Source organism: Pristis pectinata, chromosome 22 (genome assembly GCF_009764475.1).
Source record: "Pristis pectinata isolate sPriPec2 chromosome 22, sPriPec2.1.pri, whole genome shotgun sequence".
NCBI lineage: Eukaryota > Metazoa > Chordata > Chondrichthyes > Rhinopristiformes > Pristidae > Pristis > Pristis pectinata.
Window position 1 is genome coordinate 32,552,986 of NC_067426.1, and position 20,009 is coordinate 32,572,994.

Genomic DNA, 20,009 nt, shown 5'->3' on the forward strand with positions numbered 1-20,009 from the left:
GATTTCTCACAGCTGGGACCTGCAATCCCAAGAAACTCCCAGTCACGTGGGAAGGTCGGGAACTCTGTTATTCTGACTCGGCAGATCCTCAGAGGCAGCCATCACTGGCCAATCGCACCACCGCTCTCAGAAGAGTGCGATGAACCTTTGTTATGCAGAGAATGACAAGGAGCTGAGTAAAACAAGGAATGGTTCAGGCAAACAACTCTGGCGGACAAGGGGAATCAAGATGCCTGAGAAAAAAAGAGAGGCTGCTTTGTTGGGCGAGATAAAATAGAAATAGGAGGGGATTCACATGGAGGATAATCCCACCTTGGGCTACTGAGCCAATGGTCTGTTTGTGTCCTGTTAGAGTTAACTAAAGGTGAAGAGAATTAAAATGGAGAGATGTTACACTGGCAGTCAGAGAAACAGAACTTCTGTCGCAATGACCTATTCGGGTACAACAGTGTTACGCCTCAAATATGTTGCACTACAATAAGATTCCAAGTCAGCGTGACACTAAAAATTGCTTTGTGTAAGGTGTGCTTGTGGGATTACTGGTCTGGACAACTTTCTTCTCAGAAGTCCCTCGGAGACCGATGTAGGAACACAAACTCCCTTACCAATAGGGCAGGCAGGGGGTAGTTTGTGAGGTGGCGCACTCTTTCTGCCACGTACGCAGGACTTGTGTGTGCTCCCACTGCATGGTTTTGAGGTTCTTAATCCTCCGTCTCCACTTTCAGTAGCCATGGGCCAGAGATTCCCAGGAGTCAGAGAGGACATTGAGCTCAGAAAAGAGTGCCTATTTCGAGAGTCTGGTGTCAGATAGACCTGCCCACTGTGGCTGGATGAGTGTGACTCGAACCTCAATGCCGGGGATGTTGGTCTGGGGGAGGACACTGACATTGGTTCCCTTCTTCTTACAGTGAGTTTGGAGGAGTTTGTTGGTATCTCTAACACCTTCTGATACCTGCTGTGGGTAGTCCAGGTCTCAGAAGTAAGGATCTCTGCTGCCTAGTTTTGTGTCAGGTCTGAGGGCTTGATCTTCAAGCACCCTTTTCATTAATTGACTAAAGTTTGCATTGAAGGCAATAGTGGATTTCATTACTGAGGTCTGCCTTCACAGAGAAGTGGCTCCCAAGACATAAGAAGTGGTCCAGGATATTCAGAGCCTCACAATGAATCTTTATTGTTGGAGGGCAGTGTTGTCCAGCAGGAACAGGTCGGTGGAAGATCGACCTCCTGCAGATGTTGAGCATAAAGCCCATTCCTTGGAATGCTCTGGCAAATGAGTCAGCAATGGCTTTGCACTCAGCCTCTCAGTGTCAACAAACCTAAGCATCGTCTGCCTACTTCTGCTCGAATACAAGCTGTGCATTTTGAGTGACCTTGTCTCGGGAGTGTAGTTAAACAGATTCCCACTCATCCTGGAGATTATGTGTACTCCATGGGAAGTTTGTTGGAGGTAAGATGCAACATTGGAGCAAGAAAGACTGGGAGAATGGTGGGGCAGTGATGCAGCCTGGTTTGCAATGCTGCCCAATACTTTTCTCAATCTCAGACAATAAGACAAGGGCAGTACCAGATCAAGGAGCACTATGGAAATTTCATTCTATATTTAGACAGGGCTTTACATTTACATATACAAAAGCTATGCAATACAGTCAACAAAATGCAGATATGCTTACAATAACACTTCAGTATAAAAGGGAGAGGAAGAGAATTTACAGTGAATGACTTACTTTTTAAAGGGCAGTCGCTTTTGTAAATTCGGCAGCCATATTTTGTGCTCCCATACACCACAATTCAGTGACAACCAGATAATTTGTTTCTGTATTGTTCGTTGAAGGATAAACATGGGCCAGGACTCCAGGGACAACTCCTTTGCTCTTCTTACAATGATGCCTCAGAGCACAGACAGGGTCCTGGTTTAAATTCACTACAAGACTGGTGCTCCCTCAGTCCACACAGGTTTATCAAATTAAATTCTATTTGAAGTTCTGACAGTGGAACTTGACCCTGGAAGCTTTGCCTGAGAGACAGGAATGTCACGACTGAGCCAGAGATGATAAGGAATCATCTGTCCCTGGAAAGCAGGTAGGAGGAACAGACCATAGTATTGCACTGTTAAATCATTAATGCATTGACACCTGGGGAAATAATTCTAAGGTGGAATGGAGGTGTTATCAGACTGCATTATCTGATATGTAGGTGAAAACACAAATAAGCAAAGGACCTGCTGTGTTTTCTGACTCTCCCTTTCGGAGTAACTGAGCTCACACCTTTGAGACAAATAACTTGCACTGTGGCATTGCTGTGCTTAGGGAGCCTCTGAACTGTTCCCAGGAACATCTGTTAACAAAATCCACACCAATTTGCAGAAACTTTGTGGCAGCCAAAGATAGTGTCAATGGCAGGAATGTTACTGTTATAGTGATGCAAAATGCTATGAAGGGAGTGTTAGAGTGGAGAGCCTTATTTGTGGTTTATCTTGGTACCCCCATTGGCTGATGCACCTGTACATCCCGGTAGGACAGCAGAAGGTTCACCACAATGTCCGCACTCAGCAGCTCGACACTGTCTAGACGCTGTTGTATCCGTGCAAGGGCATCCCGTAGCTCCTGCCCACTGTACGTCTCCCTTGCTTTGCGAATGTCATTCCGAATGGTTTCCCGAAAATACTCACTGCAGAAGGAGGAAAAAAAGACCTCTCCTCAGTAATCCCAATAAACATAACCAATTCCAATGTTGCTGCTTCCACTGAATCCTCACATTTTAATCTCTTCATAAATGGAGGCCTACTAATCCTTCAGTGGTGTTTCCAGTTAGACAACATCTGCCTGAGGCTAGGCTTTAAATAGCAAAAGCAATTCTATCTTTTCATTGGGAGATTTCTACTGCTTCAGTACCAGAAGTTTTGCAGTCATTGGGAAAACTCATTCATGCTGATGCTTGGGCAAGTCAGTGATGTCTGATAGCACTGCCCAAATGCTGCCTGAGGGATATACAGAGTTAGGCTGGCAAATGGAATGTTGACCTTTCATTTTTTTGTGGTTTTATATACGTTCTGTCGTCCAACAAATACTGCCCAATTTGGGCATGGTTTTACAGAAGTGAACCTTCGAATCTTATTGTTACCCTTTTGTTACCTGTGAGCATAGATGAGTTTGCTCTGCCTAACAGGTAGAAGCCAATATTAACATATATGACCAGAGAAATTCACAGAATAGAGGGAGGCCATTCCGTTCACTGAATCTGTGCTGGCTCCTTGAAAGAGCCATCCAATTTGTCCTAATACCTCTTGCTCAGGATCCTGCAAATAATTCTCTCAATTATTTGTCCAATTCTATTTGTGAAATTTGCCACTGAATCTGCTTCCGCCATCCTTTCAGGCTGATTACAATACTTGATATTCCTGACATTCCCTTGGTTCTTTTGCCAATTATCCCTGGTGTCCGATTCTCCAGACAGTGGAAAGAAATTCCTCCATCGGATGCTTCCCAATGGTGGCTAATGACTCATTCCACCACCTTCGGCCTTAATGATAATGGGTGCAGTCTGGAGATGACTACTGGTGCTCCCATTGCTAAGTCAGTGATTAACCAACATAACAAATACCCATGATCGCTCACAAGACCTTGTTCATTGGATAAACCTACTAAGCCATCTTGAGAAATGTGAATTACTACAAAGCAAAAATCAAAGAAAAATGCTACAAGCATCCTTGCCTTTTGTACACGAGTTATAAGGATAGGTTGGGGCTATTTTCCCCAGATTGTAGGAGGTTGAGGGATGATGTCATAGGGGTATATAAGATCATGAGGGGCATAGATAGGGTTAATGGTCACAGTTCTTTTCTTAGATTAGAGGAGTCTAAAACTAAAGGGCATATATTTAAGGTAAAAAGAAAAAAAATTAGAGGGGATGTGAGGGACAACCTTTTCACACAGAGGGTGGTGGGTATGTAGAATGAGCTGCCAGAGGAAGCTGTAGAGGCAGGAACAATTGCCACATTTAAGTGGAATTTAGACATGGTTCAGAGGGATAAGGGCCATATGCAGGGATATGGGTCTAGTTCAGGTAGGAAACTTGGTCAGCATGGATGATTTGGGCTGAAGGGTCTGTTTCCATGCTGTATAACTCTATAACTCAAATGATAGCACCTTCTGAACCTTGGATACAATTGAGACAGGATACCAGGTTTATCAGGACCTCCTCCTGGCTCCAACTCTGCTGTAGTTTCAAACACTGCTGGTCATGCAAGCCAGAGATGGACAAGTTACTGAACGTGGTTCAGAGATGGCTGCAACCCTTGCCAGCTGAGGAGTTCCCAGTTAGGTGCTTCCAGTCACCATAGCAGTGAAGAATTTGGCAAAATGCAGACAAGCAGGCAGATAACCTGGCCCTTTCACAGCAGTGAGGACAATCTATCCCCACTTTTTAATTTCACCACCTGAGCAACATTTAATAAGGTTCTGCAGCTTTTCTTCTCCTGCACTCTGCACTCCAGTTGGGACCGTGCAGAAAGCAGGAGAAGAAAAGCTGCAGAAACCTCATTCACCACAAATATTTATTAACTTTTTGTAGGGACAATGAGAGTTGTAGTGAAATTTTAAAGTTAAAAGGATTTTCTCTCTGGACTGTTCGATTGTTCCACACGACCTCAGTTGTCGGACTGCTGTGACTAATTTATATAAGAACATAAGAAATAGAAGCAGGAGTCAGCCATATGGTGCCTTGAGATTAAGATCATGGCTAGTTTGATCTCCACCTACCCCAGAAACCTTGATTCCCAGACAGACCAAAATTCTGTCTGTCTTGGCCGTGAATTATTTCAAAGGTTAAGCCTGCACAGGTCTCTGGAATGTTGAATCCCAAAGATTCAGGACCTGTAGGGAAGAAATTCCTCGACATCTCCATCTTAAAAGGAGAGCCTTTATTCTGCCCCCTAGTTTTAGATTCCCCCTCAAGGGAAAACATTCTCCCTTATCAAGCCCCATCAGAATCCCACATATTTAAATAAGATGACTACCCATTCTGCTAAACTCCAATGAATTTAGGCCCAAACTGCCCTCGTGTCAAATTCTTCTACCAAGGAATTAACAGTAAACCTTTTCTGAATTATTTCCAATGCAAATATATCATTCTTTAAATAAGGAAATGAATTCTGTATTCAGCAGTCCAAGTGTAGCCTCATTAACTGATACGGTTGCAGCAGGGCTTCCCTACTTTTATTCTCCATCCTTCTTGCAATAAAGGCAAACATTCCATTTGCCTTTCCTATTACTAGCTGTGCCCACTTGCTAATGGCCCATACTTCATGCATGAGGACAACCAGATCCTTCTGCACCATTCTGTAGACGCTCTTTGATTAAACAGCTGTATTTAAATTGGTAAATAAATTGGTTTATTATTGTCACATGTACCGAGGTACAGTGAAAACTTGTTTTGCATGCCATGCGTACAGATCATTTCATCACTTAAGTACATTGAGGTCGTACCAAGGATAACGATAACAGAATGCAGAATAAAGTGTTACAGTTACAGAGAAAGTGCAGAGCAGGCAGACAATAAGGTGCAAGGCCATGACAAGGTAGATTATAAGGTCAAGAGTCCATCGTATCGTACAAGAGATCCATTCAATGGTCTTATAACAGCAGGATAGAAGCTGTCCTTGAGCCTGGTGGTATGTGCTTTCACGCTTTTGTATCTTCTGCGCAATGGGAGGGGGGAGAAGAGAGAACGTCTGGAGAGAATGGTTTTCGATACTTCCCATCAAAATGGAAAACTTCATAGTTCCACACATTTGTTATTATTTTGTTCTAATTGTGTTATTTCTTGTAAAAATTGTGTATAATTTACGTTGAGTTCATGTTTTTCTTGTGAATGCTGCTTTTCTAATGTTATGATGTTGCTGCAATTAAATTTTTCATTGCATCTGTGCATACATGTAACAGTGCACATGACAATAAACTCGACTTTGACTTTGACATTATACTACATCTGCCAAAATTTTGCCTGCTCCCTTAACCTATCCACATCCCTGTGCAGGGTCTCTGCATCCTCCTCCCAACTTGATTTTTACCTTTCATTGTATTTTAAGAAAATATGGCTGCAGAACACCCAGGCCATTAAATCAGATTGCAAATAGCTGAGGCCGAAGCACTAATCCCTGTGGCACCCCACTACTTACAGCTTCCAACCCTGAAAATGATCCATTTATCCTAATTTTCTCTTAGTTAGCCAATCCCCTATCCAGGCCAACATATTAGCCTCAATGCCATGAGGTGATAACTTGCTGCTTTATGGAAAGTCTTCTGGAAGTCCAACGATGCTGCATTTATTAAATCCTCTTTATCCACCCAGCTTGTTATATCCTCAAAGAACTCTAATAAATTTGTCAAGCACAATTTCCCTCACATAAAACTACTTTGCATAATTGTACTATAATTTTCTAAATGTTCTGCTATTACTTCCTTAATAGATTGCAGCATCTTCCCACTAAGCTAACTGGCCCATGATTTCCCGCTCTCAGTTCCAAAACTTTCTTGAAAGGAATGCTACATGTGGTTTCCAAACCATTGGAACCATTCCAGAATCAAGTGAAATATGGAAGATCCAACCAATGCATCCACTATACTAAAAGCCACTTCTTTTAACACACTTGGATAGAGGCCAATCAGATCAAGACTTGTCAACCTCTAATCCCAAATGTTCTTTTGCCAAATTTTCTAATCCCAAATGTTCCTTTTCTTTTGTAACAATAACACTTTTGATTCCACCCTCCACTTTATCACTGAGTTTCCTGTTATTATTGGGACCATTCTGGTGGCTTGGATAAATGGATTAATTGGATCAATGGATAAACTCAGAGTCACCGAGTGGGTATTAGTTTCCTCAAATCACTGACCTTGTAGAGTGAGGGATTTGAATATTAATATGTAAGTGGAAATGTGATCAGAGCAGGTTTCCTCAAACACAACTCCTTCTGCACCTATTTCCTCATTTCCAATGGTACCTTCCTTTGCCAAGTTAGTTTAAACCTCCCCCTCAGCACCAGCAAGCTTCCCCATGATACACTACTCCCAGCTCTGCTAATGTGCATGTCCCAGGAATCGAAAACCCTCCTTCTACCACTATCCTGTACCCCTTGACAATAAGTACTCCTGCTTGAGTACTGTTGGGGGAGACAGCCTGCCTGGGGGAAGCAACAGTGGCAGTGACTCTGGCACAGAGCCTGGCCCTGTGGCTCAGATGGGTAGGGAAGGAGAGAGGAGGGCACTAGTGATGGGGGACTCTATAGTTAGGTGGGCAGACAAGCGATTCTGTGGACGCAGGAAAGAAACTCGGAAGGTAGTTTGCCTCCCAGGTGCCAGGGTCTGGGATGTTTCTGATCGCGTCCAAGATATCCTGAAGGAGGAGGGAGAACAGCCAGAGGTCGTGGTATATATTGGTACCAATGACATAGGTAGGGAGAGGAATGAGGTCCTGAAAAAAGACTATTGGGAGTTAGGAAGGAAGTTGAGAAGCAGGACCTCAAACGTAGTAATTTCTGGATTACTGCCTGTGCTAAGCGACAGTGGGTATAGGAACAGAATGAGGAGGAGGTTAAATGCATGGCTGAGGGATTGGAGTAAGGAGCAGGGATTCAGATTTCTGGATCATTGGGGCATCTTTTGGGGCAGGTATGACCTGTTCAAAGAGGACGGGTTGCACTTGAATCCCAGGGGACCAACATACTGGCGGGGAGGTTTGCTAAGGCTGCTGGGGAGAGTTTAAACTAGAATTGTTGGGGGGTGGGATCCATACCGGAGAGACTGGGGAAGAGGTGTTTGGCTCTCAAATAGAAGAGGCTAGGAGTAAGTACCATAGGCAGGTGATAGAGAAGGGACGTGTTCAGACAGGCTTGAGATGTGTCTATTTTAACGCAAGGAGTGTTGTGAACAAGGCGGATGAGCTTAGAGCTTGGATCGATACTTGGAGCTATGATGTGGTGACCATTACGGAGACTTGGATGGCTCCGGGACTGGAATGGTTGATTCAAGTGCCAGGTTTTAGATGTTGCAGGAAGGACAGGGAGGGAGGCAAGAGAGGTGGGGGAGTGGCACTGTTGATCAGAGTGTCACGGCTGTGGAAAAGGTGGACGTTGTGGAGGGATTGTCTACAGAGTCTCTGTGGGTGGAGGTTAGGAACAGGAAGGGGTCGATAACTTTACTGGGTGTTTTTTATAGGCCGCCCAATAGTGACAGGGTTATTGAGGAGCAGATAGGGAAGCAGATCCTAGAAAGGTGTGAGAATAACAGAGTTGTTGTGATGGGGGATTTTAATTTCCCAAACATCGATTGGCATCTCCAGACAGTGAGAGGTTTAGATGGGGTGCAGTTTGTTAGGTGTGTTCGGGAAGGGTTCTTGACACAGTATGTAGATAGACCTACAAGAGGAGAGCCTGTGTTTGATTTGATATTGGGTAATGAACCTGGTCAGGTGTCAGATCTCTCAGTGGGTGAACATTTTGGTGATAGTGATCATAATTCTATCTCCTTTACGTTAGCACTGGAGAGGGATAGGAACAGACAGGCTAGAAAGGTGTTTACTTGGAGTAAAGGGAATTATGAGGCTGTCAGGCAGGAAATTGGAAGATTAAATTGGGAACAGATGTCCTCTGGGAAAAGTACGGAAGATATGTGGCAAATATTCAGGGGATATTTGTGTGAGCTCTGCATAGACATGTTCTGATGAGACAGGGGAGTCATGAGAGGATACAGGAACCGTGGTGTACGAAGGCCATAATAAATCTAGTCAAAAGGAAAAGAAAAGCATACAAAAGGTACAGAGATCTAGGTAATGTTAGAGATCTGGAGGAGTACAAGGCTAAAAGGAAGGAACCTAAGAAAGAGATTAGGAGAGCCAGAAGGGGATATGAGAAGGCCTTGGCGGGCAGGATCAAGGAAAACCCCAAGGCGTTCTACAAGTGTGTGAAGAGTAAGAGGATGAAATGCGAAAGGATAGGGCCGATCAAGTGCAGCAGTAGGAAAGTGTGTATGGATCCGGAAGAAATAGCGGAGGTACTTAACGAATGCTTTACGTCAGTATTCACCACGGAAAAAGATCTGGGGGATTGTAGTGGGGACTTGCAGCAGCCTGAAAAGCTTGAGCACGTAGATATTAGAAAAGAGGAGGTGCTGAAACCTTTGGAAAGCATCAAGTTAGATAAGTCGCCGGGACCGGATGAGATGTACCCCAGGTTGCTGTGGGAGGCTAGAGAGGAGATTGCGAAGCCTCTGACGATGATCTTTGTGTCGTCCATGGAGACGGGAGAGGTTCTGGAAGATTGGAGGGTTGCGGATGTTGTTCCCTTATTCAAGAAGGGGAGTAGGAATAGCCCAGGAAATTATAGACCGGTGAGTCTTACTTCAGTGGTTGGTAAACTGATGGAGAAGATTCTGAGGGGCAGGATTTATGAACATTTGGAGAGGTATAATATTATTAGGAGCAGTCAGCATGGCTTTGTTAAGGGCAGGTCCTGCCTTACAAGCCTGATTGAATTTTTTGAGGATGTGACTAAGCACATCGATGAAGGGAGAGCAGTAGATGTAGTGTATATGGATTTCAGCAAGGCATTTGATAAGGTACCCCATGCGAGGCTTATGGAGAAGGTGAGGAGACATGGGATCCAAGGGGACATTGCAGTGTGGATCCAGAACTGGCTGGCCCACAGAAGGCAAAGGGTGGTTGTTGAAGGGTCGTATTCTGAGTGGAGGTCGGTGACCAGTGGTGTACCTCAGGGATCTGTACTGGGACCCTTACTCTTTGTGATTTTTATAAAAACCTGGATGAGGAAGTGGAGGGGTGGGTTAGTAAGTTTGCGGATGACACGAAGGTTGGGGGTGTTGTGGATAGTTTGGAGGGCTGTCAGAGATTACAGAGGGACATAGATAGGATGCAGAGTTGGGCTAGAAGTAGCAGATGCAGTTCAACCCAGATAAGTGTGAAGTAGTTCATTTTGGTAGGTCAAATATGTTGGTGGAATATAGTCTTAATGGTAGGACTCTTGGCAGTGTGGAGGATCAGAGGGACCTTGGGATCCGAGTCCATAGGACACTCAAAGCGGCTGCACAGGTTGACTCTGTGGTTAAGAAGGCATATGGTGTATTGTCCTTCATCAATCGGGGAATTGAAGTTAGGAGCCGTGAGGTATTGTTGCAGCTATATAGGTCCCTGGTCAGACCCCACTTGGAGTATTGTGCTCAGTTCTGGTCGCCTCACTACAGGAAAGACGTGGAAGCCATAGAGAGGGTGCAGAGGAGATTTACAAGGATGCTGCCTGGAATGCGGAGCATGCCTTATGAAAGCAGGTTGAGGGAACTCGGCCTTTTCTCCTTGGAGAGACGGAGGATGAGGGGGGACCTGATTGAGGTGTATAAGATGGTGAGAGGTATTGATAGGGTAGATAGTCAGAGGCTTTTCCCCAGGGCTGAATTGATGGCCACAAGAAGACATAGGTTTAAGGCACTGGGGAGTAGATATAGAGGAGAGGAGATGTCAGGGGTAAGTTTTTTTACTCAGAGAGTGGTGAGTGCATGGAATGGGCTGCCGGCAACGGTGGTGGAGGCAGATACGATAGGGTCTTTCAAGACACTGTTAGATAGGTACATGGAGCTGAGCAAAATAGAGGGCTATGGGTAAGCCTAGTAATTTCTAGGGTAGGGACATGTTTGGCACAGCTTTGTGGGCCGAAGGGCCTGAATTGTGCTGTAATTGTTCTATGTTCTATCTCTTTGGCCAAGCACTTATCTGTACTATCCTCCTAGTACCATACTCAGAGGTGTGTGGCGCAGGGAAAACTCCATAAATGACCACCCCTGGGATCTTGCTTCTTAATCCCTTCCCTACATCCTGAAAGTTTGTCACAGCACCAGAAATCTCACCAAGAATTAATCTGCGTTTCCTCCAGTAGTTTAGTCAGACGATCCACCAGGGGCATGAGCAGGGGCTCGAGGTTAAAGTGTGGCTGGAACATCTCAGTCAGACCTTTTATCATGCTGGCTTCACAGCAGAAGAGCTTCCCAGTGGGCGTCACGATGTATGGGATGAACATGTAGTTCCCGCAACAGCCCTGGAAGAGGGAGGGGGAGACAACATCCTGTCAGAAAACTACACATAGAGTCAACCCTGTTGTATAGAAAGAGGCCATAAAATAATCCTAACCCAGCAGATTCTTTGTTAAAGTGCTTTGGCTGGTGAGGATAAAAGAATAATTATTGTACCAATCGATGAGTTGGAGGTGGAGCAAGGCACATGATTCAAGTAGAAGTCCAAGATGCAGCAAGCGAAGTTATAATACTCAGAAAACCTTTTCATAGAATCATAGAACAGTACAGTACAATTCAGGCCCTTTGGCCCACCATGTTGTGCTGACCTTTAAACCTCGCCTAAGACTATCTAACCCTTTCCTCCCACATATCCCTCTATTTTAAATTCCTCCATATGCTTATCTAGCGATCTCTTGAATTTGACCAATGCACCTGCCTCCACCATCACCCCAGGCAGCGCATTCCATGCCCCAACCACTCTCTGGGTACAAAACCCCCCTCTGATATCTCCCTTGAACTTCCCACCCATTACTTTAAAGCCATGCCTCTTGTATTGAGCATTGGTGCCCTGGGAAAGAGGCGCTGGCTGTCCACTCTATCTATTCCTCTTAATATTTTGTATACCTCTATCATGTCTCCCCTCATCCTCCTTCTCTCCAAAGAGTAAAGCTCTTCTGAGAGTGAATTAAATAGTAACTACAGTAACCTCTCCCAATAAAGGCAAATAGTTTCTCCAGAAAATTGAAGTGTAGATAAATACCATATTAATGAAGTGCAATTATCCAGTGGTGCCAATAATGGCTTACGTTAAGTTCTCTGCTCCGAACCCCAGTGGGAACTGGATTGATATTGGCCTGTCGTTGTATGTCAAGAGAACAAGGGTAGGTTGCTTGTAATGTTCTATCAGTTAAAGCCTGGTCTGTACTTTTAATCCCAGCCTGACAAGACAGATAACTTGAGGAAAGGTTTAACCCAGTAGTCAGTAAGGAATTTGCCCAAAGCCCCAGACATGAGACCAGAGGATTACGAAATACTTCGAGAGAACGTGGTTAAGGGTGGAACAGTGGCGCAGCTAGAAGGCCCACTGCCTCACAGCGCCAGAGACCCAGGTTCAATCCTGACTTCGGGTGCTGTCTGTGTGGAGTTTGCATGCTCTCCTTACCACCTTGTGGATTTCTTCTGGGTGCTCCGGTTTCCTTCCACATCCCAAAGGTGTATGGGTTGGTAGGTTAATTGGTCATTGTAAGTTGCCCCCAGTGTGTAGGTGGAGGGGCAGAATCTGGGGGGATTTGATGAGAATGTGGGGGAGAATTTAAAAAATGGGATTAATGTAGAATTGGTGTAAATGGGTGGTTGATGGTCGGCATGGACTCGACGGGTTTCCGTGCTGTATCTTTCTGTGATTCTATGGCATACTGGATTTGACTGATGACATGGAGCATGTAGTAGCAGAACAACTGTCCTTGCTCTACTAACCAAGTCAGACCTTGTTGGAATACAAATAGTAACAAACAACGCAATGGAATGTTCCTTTAAAGACAGGATTGGAGACATACAGCAGGGAAACAGTCCCTTTGGCCCATCCAGTCCATGCTGACCAACAACCACCCATTTATACTAATCTTACATTAATCCCGTTTAATATCCTCCCCACCTCCAGATTCTACCACTCAGCTACACACTAGGGACAATGTACCATCACCAATTAACCTAGCAACCGCATGTCTCTGGGATGTGGGAAGAAACAGAGCACCCAGAGAAAACCCACATGGTCAGAGGGAGGACGTGCCCTGCTAAATTACTCAAAGCCCTGTTCCCAGACATCAGTTAATCTTGGCCCAACTTCTTTATTTCATTGTTTTCCAGAGGTCTTTATAGTAATGTGCGTGGCAATGCAAATGGAGATATGCAAGGAAGGCTTTATTGGCTCCAGAAAGGCTCCAGGATGAAATAGAGATAAAAGGCTCTTAAAAGTAAAGAACCAGCAGGAATACAGGGAGGGTAACCAGAGGAAAAATGGCTACTCATGACAGGCCCATTGAGTACAAATGGCCTTTGGATGGATGTTAACTTGATCGACCGGGGGCAGAGGTCTCATCTTGCGCTGGTCTAGAAGTTGTGCAAAGTGCCGCTCTTGGTACAAAGTTGTGCAAAGTCACCCTGGAGTTCTATATTTGGGTGGCTTCCTTGCAGATGTTTAAAATAAACTGGTGGGTCATGGAACCTGCGTTTTGTGTGGGTGCAGAGGGTGACTGAACTCCCAGAATGAGACCCCAGGTGTCGAATCAATCACAGAAGCCAAATCCCTGGCAATCCCTAACAAGTGGTCCAGCTGCTAATTGGAATGATACAAATAGTAAATAGCCCTTAATCCCCATCCACTAACTTCTGCGAGCGGCACTTTGCATACACACTGCACCGACCTGCCAGTGCTGAATTGCTGAACATTCCCCCAGCCTTATTCCAAGAAAGAGTTGTTTCTCCAGACACAAAAACAAGTGAGTGCTGTCAAAATCTTCATTAAGCCCAAAGGAGTCAGGAACATGACTCATCTTCTCATCTGGTGTCTGGCTCCTTCCCCCAATCAGTCCAAAGGGAAAAGTCTGTGACTTTAGTTAAAGAACCCAACAGCAGTCACAAACAGCTTTCCTATTTCTTGTTCTCATTTAACCAAAAAGCTAACATTAACGTTATCTCTCTTGTTCTCTCTCCAACCAGTCAGACCAGTAACCATTCAGTAAACAGCCCTGCAAGCTGAAACTGCTCTCTGATGAACTGGACATGGTCCTCCACAACCTCTGAAGTGTGCTGGACCTGAGGTGTCCAAGTAAATCACAGCATGTGCCAAGGAACACAAATCCCAACCTGCAGAGAGTTCACATTTGATACTGTACATTTCATTCCATATACGGGACGAATCATAGCAATGAATTATATCAGATTTCCTGGTAACACAAAAGGAACATTTTTGTAACCAGCAGCTGGTATAGATTTCAGTGCTGATAAATTCTCTTATTTCTTATGGTCTCCCCAGCACTGTGCATTGTTTTGCCTGGGAAATAGTCAACTGACAGCCCTCAACTCAGAAGGTTCCAGGTACCCACTAATGCCCATCTGTAACTGGATTCAGGATGAGAAAAGCCACATGCCTTGACTACTCCATTACTTCCCATTAGTTTCCATTCACTCTGCCCCTTGAGACAGTGCCACTGAGACCATACATTCAGCACGCGTGGATACATAGTAAGAATCTCGGCTTATTAACGGCAGGTTGCAGAAGCCTAAGCGAGAGTCAGAAGCAGCATTTGCGGGGCAAATACGAATCCACACACGGATTAGACACAGAGTCATGCTCCCCCAACATCACCCTATTAAGCAATCCCAGTGCATGCACGTTATGGGTTGGACAAGAGCAAAGCTCTTTCTGTGCTGCCCAGTTGAATACTTCTACCCTGCTCTGTTAGATATAAGATGGCCTTCATATACTACCAGGGCAGATGCAGCATATTAGATAAAGAGCAAACCCTGCACTATATGGCCCTGTTTAGATCAATGACAGTATACATCCAACACAAAGACTGATGAAGTGGACTTGTGGCCATTCAGAATTACCAAGTGTGGCTCACATCAGACTGTTGTGCCTAGATTTTCATTCCATCATCAGTGTGGTATCCCCAAATTAATTCATATGTTAATGCAGATTGAGTCTACAACCAACACACATACTCATCTTGGATAGTTGTCAAACAAACATACCATATTTTTCTGGCAAATGATATCCTGCAAATAAAACAGAAGAAAAAGTAATCATTAAAAAAAAGTCAAGAGAGACACAAAAGACTGCAGACGCTGGACCAATTCTGGAGCGAGAAAAAGAAGCTGCTGGACAAACTCAGCAGGTCAGGCAGCATCTGTGGAGGGAAGTGGACAGTCAATGTTTCAGTTCGAGACCCTTCATTTGGACCCAAAACACCGACTATCCATCTCCCTCCACGGATACTGCCTGACCCACTGAGTTCCTCCAGCAGCTCGTTTTTTTTGCAGTTAAAAAAATTAGCCTATACAGAACTTCAAAGCACAATATGGGGAAGGACGTCAGAGTTATTTGCTCATCCACAGTCAGGGGGAAAATATCCACTAGAGAGTGAAATGACCACTTCCTCTGATCAGGAACAATGACAGTAAAACACTCCTTCAAAGGTTGTGGCTCCACTTCCCTCCTCTGTCAGTTCAGGTCCACACCAGGTTCAGGGCACACAACGTGTAAATAATATGGATGAGAAATTGGTGCCAAAGTCATTAGGGACATCAAGGGAGCAAAAACATGCAATCATGAACAGAATCACGTCTAATAGGTAGAATACTTTCTCAAGCTTGTGTAAAGATATGGCAGTATGTTACCATTCCCCCCTCTCTCTCTTCCCTAGGCAGTCACTCTCCTCAGCCTTGAGACTGGAAGTGCAAGCCAAGCCCATTGCCAACAGAAACAGCCCAGTATCGTGAACCTCCCCCCAGTTGGCTGGTAAACAGCCAAGAGCAGGTCACACATGGCTCCTCAAAGCCTCAGCAAGGGGTGGAATGGTAGGAGGGAATAGTTTACTCATCAAAAGCAGGAGAAGAAACAAAATGAGGGAACACAGAGAGTCACATAGACTTCAGTTAAATGGATAAAGTACAGCCCTGGTGCAAGTGAATCTGATTTTATTGTTTCAGACCCATCTACCTGTAAGGGTCAGCATGTAGGAATCCTATACAAGTAAGGGAAGTGATTTTATGTGTCGTTTACCAGCTGAACTGAGAGGGCCCTCAGTTAATTATCAGTAACAATTATTCCCTCAGCACAGGCTGACTCATCCCACTGAGGAGAATTTTAAACATCATCCTCACCCATATGTCCCATAACCCCAGGGAAGGAAAATACAGAATAAAATCAAAACAGAAGATGCTGAAGACACTCAGGTCAGGCTGCACCTGTGGGAAGAGAAACAGCATTAACATTTCAGGTTGAAGACCCTTCATCAGGAATATAGTGATCCCAAGTTCCAACCTACATCTAAAACACTGTGGTGGGACAGAATGAAGGAGCCGTCACAGTTGGGTGGAGTTACTTGGACCCTCTTACCTGCAGCGGCTTCAGCGTTGTCAGATTGCTATCACAGCAAAGGATCACATTGTTGGTCATGCTGAAGCTCTCCCGTACACCAAGGTGATAGAAGAGCGATGATTGACAGTATGGGTCAGTCACCTCCACCACGGCAACATCTGTGAACAACAGCACTGTTAATGGAGCACCTCAGAAGTCTGACCATTTGTACAGGTCTGGGTTGGCATTTATAACAATCCAGGCTTTGATCCTCATTTTGTTCCCTTCCCCCAGCCCTCTGTATTAACTTCCTGGAGTAACCTAGGTCACCTCCTTACCTGCATTCCCTGATCCATCCCAGGGCTTGGAAGGCCAAAGACTGCCCCAGACCAGGGCTGTCAGTCAGCTAGACAACAAAAACCTCAACAGACTGGACTTCTTCCATTGGCTTTCACTTCTAGTCTCACGGTGTCGGGGAGGAGAGGGAGACTGAATGGACACACCATGGGTAGCATGATATGTTAGGGCAGCATTGAACCTAACATCATTTAGTTTCACTTCCACCATACACTGTATCCAGATCCAATTCAGGTCATTACTGAATCTGAATCTACATATATTCCACAGTGACACCAGGTCATTACGATTTACTATGGATATTATTGCAATGTTTAGAGAGCATCTTGATAAACACTTGAATTCTTAATGACAGCTCATTCGCAATGAGCTAAGGACCTAATGTGGGTAAACAGGATTAGTATAGGTGGATGCAACAGTCAGCATGGACGTGGTGGGCCAAAGGGCCAGTTTCTGTGTTGTACAACTCAATGACTCTGACTCTAAAAGATGGATCCAGGAGGAAGAGTAAATTGGCTAATTGTCCTCATCACCTTTCTGGTTCTTTTACCAATTATCTTGCGATATTTTGCATTACTTGATAAATAATTCTTCTGATTCTCATCAACTTTGTAGAGTCATAGAGTTATACAGCACAGAAACAGGCCCTTCAGTCCAACTCACCCATGCTGACCAAGCTGTCTATCTGAGCTAGTCCCACTTGCCTGCGTTTGGCCCATATCCCTCTTGATTTTTCTTAAATCCATGTACCTGTCCAAATGTCTTTTAAACATTGTAATTGTACCCGGCTCTCCCACCTCCTCTGGCAGTTCCCTCCATACACCCACTACCCTCTGTGTGGAATAAGTTGCCCCTCGGGCAACTTATCTTCTAACTCACAATTTGTCATAAAGAAAACTTGCTTACATTACTCCCTTCAAACAAAAAAAATGTTTCTTCTTCTAACGTCCCCTGGAGGTGCTGACTCCTTACTGAGCTCCAGCTCTGGTCATGGGTCAGTTCTTCACTCAGATGCCTTTATTGCTTTGCAAGTGAAGACAGGCTACTTTACCAGAGAAATGACAAGGCACGTAAGGACCATCTGGGCCAGTAACCCCGCCTGTTGCAGTGACATTGGACTTACCATAAAATTTAATTCCCCCCTCCCCCCCAACCATGTAATTTTTAGTTAAAGGCAAAAATGACTGAAAATAAACCTGTAGCAACAGAGGGAATAAGATTTGGGGATATTCCCCTCAGACTCCCACTCAAAATGACCATGACAGCATCTTACCTGTGTGCACAGTGGTGTCAACCTCACCCATTGGTCCAGCTCCAGCTGAATGTTTCAACAGCAGGACCAAGCAAAAAGCCGTCCACATTCAACATTCACCACATTTCCAGCAGTGGTTAGTGAGGGAAATCAGGGACTGAAAGTCTGCCCATTCTCCCCTCTACACCAGTGGGGATTGACCATGGACACAACTCATGAGGCAATGTACACCTGCCAAATCCCACATGGCAACTTAACCTCCACTTGGTTGGCTGGCATTTCCACTGCCCACACCAGGCATCCTTGAATTTGAATACCCGTGCTATAGTGTAGCATCTTCCCCATCAGTAATTTAGACTCACCAACTCCTCATCCACTATCACTGCAGTGTACCTACACCAGGGAGGAAATAAGCAAACATACGTGCCTTTATAGTTAACTGCCTTTATTATAAATCCCTTTACCAAAGCTAAACATCCTATGATGCTTCATGTCAAAAGTTAATATTGTGTAGGACATGAAGCTATAAGGGGAGATGACTAAAAGCTGGACAAAGGGGTGGGTTTTAAGGAGCGCCTTAAAGGAAGAAAGGAAGATAGTGAGGTAGATGGGTTTAAGGAGTGAACTCCAGAACCTAGGGCCTTGGCAGCTGAAAGTGTTGTTGACAAGGCTGCGGACATTAAAACTGAGTGCTGTGCACAATAATTGTTGAACAGTAATTGTTGCTTTAAGGTGTACACCCCTTTAAAGATTATCATATTGCCATACAATATATGTAGAAGGTTTCAGAAGCAGCAATGGGCCTTTGAGTAAATTGCACATAATTAAAACTATAAGTAACTTTATTTATACAGCACGGTATCAGGTCCTTCCAGCCCAACAAGTCTGCGCCGCCCAATTACACCCATGTTAACCTTCCGACCCGTAGGTCTTTTTCAATGTGGGAGGAAACCGGAGCACCAGGAGGAAACCCACGCAGGACACGGGGAGAACGTACAAACTCCTGACGGACAGCAGTGGGAACTGAACCCCAATCACTGGCGCTGTAATGGCGTTACTCTAACCGCTACACTACCGTGCTGCCGTTTCAGCATCTCGTCCTAGGTGTATGGTCTGTATACTCTGCAGTGGACTTTTGTTAGCGTTTAAGAACCATCGGGCGCACATCACTGACAGGGGAGGTTGGGAGATTAAAAGACCAGAAGTGAACGGGACCTTTCACAACCTCAACACGTCTCAAACAGACAAAAATATTTAGGATAAATCTTTACTTTATGTAGGGAACATGGCAGCCAATCTGTGTGCAGGAAGGTTCCACAAAGAACAGCAATAATGACAAGACAATCTTTTACTAGTGATCTTAAACAAAGGGCATCTTAGCCAGAGAGAACTCTTTTAAATAATCCGTGTGGAAAACTTGCCCCTTTAAATCTTTCCCCTTTCTCCTTAAACCTATGCCTTCTGGTTCTAGACTCCCCTACCCTGGGGAAAAGACAGTGACCATTCACCCTACCTATTTTATAAGCCTCTAAGGTCACCCCTTAGCCCCTTCGCTGTGTGACCTGCTCCAGGGAAAACAATCCCAGACTATCCTGTCTCCTTACAACTCAAGCCATCCAATCGCAGTAACATCCTTGTGAATCTTCTCTGCATCCTCTCTGACTTAATCACATCCTTATCTCAGGGAAACTCCTGCGGCTGAAAATTTACTCTGTTTCGGTGTTATTTAGACAAATGTAAGAAGGTGCACCCCCACACCATTCCCCCCCCCTTTCCAAACTCGGCTCAAGTGAAGTAAATTCCAGTCGTCAATGGCAACACCTTGCCGCTGCTGCTTTAGATGCATGTTCAGTGCTAGAGATTGGGAACAAATATTTTACCCTCAGAATATTCAGGATTCCACAAGAACCTTCTAAACCAACTGTCCTATTGAATGGATTACTGGGAACTTTACTGCACATCACCTCTGAGTTGAACTCTGAGTCTGAACATTGTTGGTTCCAGTTTTACTCCACAGACCAACTCATTTTCTTGGTTTGCCTTCCTGGTCTGTACTGAGGGAGTGCTGCACTGTCAGAAGCACCAGATGAATCACTGCACTGGGGCCCATCTGTCCTCTCAGAAGAATACAAAAAATCCCACAGCACTATTTCAAAGAAAAGCAGTGGATTTCTCCCAGGAGTCATGCTCATTATGAACCCCTCAATCAGCATCACTTATAAATATATCTGGCAGTTTATCA

At 44.7% G+C, this 20,009-nt stretch overlaps 1 protein-coding gene across 3 annotated transcripts in view; it reads right to left on the bottom strand.

The window, feature by feature from the left end:
• Positions 1 to 20,009, bottom strand: part of si:ch211-1i11.3 (mitogen-activated protein kinase kinase kinase 5) — a 139,857-nt gene that overhangs the window by 102,843 nt on the left and 17,005 nt on the right. For 2 of the 3 annotated variants that reach the window (XM_052036129.1, XM_052036132.1), the window contains exons 2-5: positions 16,198 to 16,337; positions 14,832 to 14,855; positions 10,911 to 11,098; positions 2,499 to 2,667 (exon numbers count right to left, since the gene is read on the bottom strand). In XM_052036129.1, coding sequence (XP_051892089.1) covers positions 2,499 to 2,667; positions 10,911 to 11,098; positions 14,832 to 14,855; positions 16,198 to 16,337 — 521 coding nt within the window. The remainder of the gene's footprint in view (positions 1 to 2,498; positions 2,668 to 10,910; positions 11,099 to 14,831; positions 14,856 to 16,197; positions 16,338 to 20,009) is intronic. The other variant, XM_052036131.1, reaches the window with a different exon arrangement.